We start from the raw sequence: 4,551 nt of genomic DNA, 5'->3' as shown, positions 1-4,551 counted from the left end.
CTCTAGTTTTCAACACCCGGACTTTTTCCAACGGTGCGGAAACCATCTTATTTGCCTCACTGCTACTCTTAGTCATTTCCTCAATGGCCAAAAGGGATATCATCCTTCATTCAAAACTTGACTCGGCAAGATACTTTTTCATGGGGTTCCTTATAGGTATGGGAGTATGGACCCGCCCGACATTTGTGGCCTTCATCTGTGTTCCAGTGCTGTGGTGGCTGTTGGATATATGCTTCAATAAATGGACTGTAGAAAAGAACATTGCAAAACTCGTACATTTTGTGTTAAAGCAATGCAGTATTTTGGCATGTGGTGGTGTTGCACCTATTATTATTCTCACATTGGTAGATTCTTACTACTTTGGTTACTTTCAGCAAGGGCAAGTTGTTCTTACTCCATTGAATTTCATCTTGTACAATTTGGACACAAGTGCACTTAGGAAACATGGTTTACACTCGAGAGTTACACACTTTGCCATCAACTTGCCACTTTTGTTTGGACCTATAGCATTGTGTTTCTATGCAGTTATTGTAAATGTTGTGCTGAGAAAAAGTTGTATGAGCTATGTGAAAGCTTTATTTGGTGCAAGAAATGTCAAAAAAGATGAGCAGACTGATAATTATTACAAAGAGAGTTTCATTTGGAGCCTGCTTTTTTGTAGCATTATAGTACCTGTGTCATTGTTGTCATTTATTCCCCATCAAGAACCACGATTTATCAGTCCTGTTCTTGTACCTCTGGTTATTCTGTTTCCTCAATGGTTATCAAAGTCATCGACTCTCACCCTTCTGGCAGTGCTCTCCTGGTTCATTTGGAACATATTTGGCTGTATTGTGTTTGGTGTGATGCATCAAGGGGGCATGTACACTTGCTTGGCGTACCTCGCACAGTATCTCAATAATGCAGGAAGTCTGCAAACCTCTGCTGTGGAATTCCACGTAACCTTTCATCACACATACATGCCACCACAGCATCTTTTAGCATGGCCATCATCCCACAAAAATGACATCAACTTCCATCATACTTTGGCATTATATGACTTGAAGGGAAGTTCAAATGATGTTTTGATGGATCATTTACAAAAGCTGATTAAAAAGTTGGAAAGTTCTGACAGAAAATATGAGGTAAGAAAATACTTAGTTTAACTTATCCAGAATCAATCAGAAATGTGTCCCACCAACTTCAAAGTGCTGTATTGATTTTCCTTTAAATTTCAGGATTCCATGATTTATTGATACATTTCCCCTGCTGCACACTAATTCAAGAATGACAAGACTTAATTTAATTCTAAGTGACTGTTATTTGACTGATTTGAAAATGAAGTCAAGATGACTTTGAAATGTCATTTTCTATCAGAGTAATCTTTGTTACAAAGTGCATACCAATTGCTGCTAAAGAGTAGTTTTAATTTAAGTGATGCTGTACTCTGGAGAAGACTCCTTTCTTATGTTGGGAGAGTGGAATCCTTGTCTTGATTTTGACAGCTATTGAATGTGGTGACTAGCTGCAAGACATGACAATGACATACATGTACTATTTATTTTGGGAAACAGAAAATAGTAGTTGGTGACAATAATACGTTTGTATACGTGGTTTGCAACCAATCTTTAGAGAGACAAATAACACCAGGTGTAATTTACAAAATTAACGTTGGTCGGCAAAGAAACAGTTAATGAGAGCTGAAATGAGTTATAGTTACTATCGTCTTGGTAATGTGACATAGGTGACAATCACCTATTCCTTTCACTGTCAGTGTGGAAGGTTTCTGTAAGTTGTACGTGTAGCTACGGGTACCCTACTGCTCCCCTCGGAAATACATGTGTGTTGAGCATCACACGCAAAGTCCTGTTGGCCAATTCTTAACGTTGACGGTCTGGCCGTCTATCGCAGAAGGATTCCCAACTGTACGTTCTCGAGTTAAATTTATACAAAAGCAAAACATTATACAAAACATTCACTAGTCATCATTATTTTTATTGTTATTATTATTATTAATATTAGCATATTTTTTTTGTTTTCAATTTTCATGCTACATACATTCACAGGGATGTAGATACAAACCAGCAGCCAGAAAAAATCGCCAGCTATTCCGAATAAATTTCCGGGTGATTTGAGTTTTTGGGATTTGTCCTTTACCATAATTTCTGAAAAAAGAAATGTACTACACATTCAAACTGTACTGACGGAGACTGGCTGTAGAAGTGTCCCAAAGGTTGATTCATTACAATGGTACGTGAAACTTGATCCAAGATCTCATGTGTTTGTAAAAAGCTCATTGACCAGTGGTAATTTCTACGTACTTTGTGTACGTGAAATAATGTAAACCTGCAGTTAGTGTATTTCAACTGTGTCGTGTAAGCTAAAATGTTGGCGAGAAAAAGGAGGAAAAGTGATTCTGAAGTACTCGGTATAAAGAAATTCTTCAACTCCGCCGAAGCTACTTCAATCAAACTCTGGCAGACCGAGTGAAAATTCAAAAAAGTGCTATACTATGTACAACAGAATTGGCGCAAGACACAGAGAGCACATGTTCAGACAAAGTGACATTTTTTCATTAAAAGGGCAACAAGAAATTGTCTGAAAACATCTCGAATTTACCTCTTAAAATCGAGGATAACGCATTTATGAGAGTCTAAATTTCAAATTTTTCTGGGAAGCATGCCCCCAGACCCTGCTAGAAGGGACACACCTTTGTCCAACTGGGCCTTCCGCCTGTTAAGTGGCAGCATGTTACTGCCTTTACAAAATTTTAGCTACATCCCTGATTCAGTAGGCAATAAAAACCGTGGACATTCTCTGATTTTAGCATAATTATAATTTTGTATGAAATTCCATATAATTATTTGAACTGGTGCATTGGAAAGATCATTACAGTTACATAGGTGACTTAAACTGTTGAAAGTAAGTTGAAGAAATTCCAGGCTTGAGCTTTCATCCACATTTACAGAATATGAACTTGCAAGCAACCAGCTTCCAGCTGACTTGATAGCTGACAGTCTGTATCTACATGTTGAACCCATGACTGTGCAATCGCGCTGAAATAATTATTATTCCAGCGTGATCGCACAGTCATGGGGTTCACCGTTTGAATCCCTTTCAAGCCTAGATTTATTGTGGGTCGCTTGCGTCTTCTTTTTAAGCAACAAGTTGCTTATCTGACTGTGATGATTTTTCCAATTTTCATTTGGAAGGTTTTTTTTTTTAAATTAAACTAAAGAACATCTGTCAGACTTATAATGTTTAACCCTGGTTATGCATCGTTCTTAATGGACACGTTGTTGACATGTTGTCTCATCACATGATCTGTTGTTTCTATTTTCCTTAACAGGTTTTGGTTATCTGTCCATCAACAATGAGATTTCAACACCCAAGCCTTAAACTGAAGAAGCAATTTTACCCACACCTGAGCATGGAAGATCCCCCTGACTTGAAGTTGCTTTTTCAGATAAACAAGACTTTATTGTGCACAAGTGGTGATGCAAAGGAGAGATATCATGGGTCTGCATTGGGACTAGAGTATTGTGTAAAGCAAAGGAGTAACGATGTAACAAATGGATGGAGAATTCCTGACATGGAGCTTGTGAGGGAATGGATTAAATCAGATCTTTCCCTGAATTTATACCAATATGGTAAATAAGATAAATGCTTTGTGCTGACTATAATACTTTTATACTGGCAGGACACTCATCATTCTGTCAAGCCAGGCCAATTCACTGCCACTTTCCTCTTAAATAACCTTAAATAAACAATTGCAATGAGCCAACACATTGTTAACCCTTTGACTCGCAAGCCGGCCTGAACCGGCCATACGTAGTACTTTACTCTGTCTAACGCCAGACGATTTTACTCGTCAATGGGTTAAACACTCGCTGAAAAACGTCTCTGTTAACTAAGAATCTCATCCAGTTGTCTAATGACAAAACTTGCAGAGTTGGATAGTGCTTTTTAACAATACAAGATCCATCTTGGATTCTATTGTTCTTAGGGATGTATTGTGAGATGCTTTTGGGGCAAATGATATACACACATGTTGGGATTGCTAACTTGTTACAAAACGACAATCAAGACATTAAACCACCAAAAGTCAATGTGCAACGCTTTTAGTTCAATACAATTTTGCCAACAGCTGCAGAAAAACCACAAAAAATAAATCGCCTAAAATTGAGTTCAAGAGTTCTCCATTTATCTGCATAATTTCTTGTTCCATCTCTGCTGTAAAATGGTATGTGTGATACTGCATAAATAAGTAAACCAATCAGTCAATGTTGTTGTTGTCGTTATTAACTACATGTACATGTAGCTACTTTTCTTTTCACTGAAAAATATATTTCTGTAATTGCGCATCGGTGCAAAAAGAGTGGTAGGGTTTATAGATTAAAACATCAAACATCTACCCATATCCATGGGCTGTGTTCCAGAAGAGTTTTCCAAGGTCTGAGAGAACATTTTCTGCGACGCAGGCTATATTCACGATAGCCACCATGTTGGTTTTCAAATTGTCATGCAAATTAGCCATTTGTTATGCTGGGCGGCAAACATTGGAAAAAAGGC

The 4,551-nt window shown here is 37.8% G+C and overlaps 1 protein-coding gene across 1 annotated transcript in view; it reads left to right on the top strand.

Moving 5' to 3' along the window:
- The window catches only part of LOC138052106 (GPI mannosyltransferase 4-like), a 4,675-nt gene extending 412 nt beyond the window's left edge, over positions 1 to 4,263 (top strand). The window contains exons 1-2 of the mRNA XM_068898481.1: positions 1 to 1,124; positions 3,329 to 4,263. The exon at positions 1 to 1,124 is cut by the window's left edge and continues 412 nt beyond it. Coding sequence (XP_068754582.1) covers positions 1 to 1,124; positions 3,329 to 3,637 — 1,433 coding nt within the window. The 3' untranslated portion in view covers positions 3,638 to 4,263. The remainder of the gene's footprint in view (positions 1,125 to 3,328) is intronic.
- The last annotated feature ends 288 nt before the right edge of the window (positions 4,264 to 4,551 follow it).

This window comes from Montipora capricornis, chromosome 1 (assembly GCF_036669925.1).
Source record: "Montipora capricornis isolate CH-2021 chromosome 1, ASM3666992v2, whole genome shotgun sequence".
Lineage (NCBI taxonomy): Eukaryota > Metazoa > Cnidaria > Anthozoa > Scleractinia > Acroporidae > Montipora > Montipora capricornis.
This window is presented reverse-complemented; position numbering and strand designations above follow the sequence as displayed.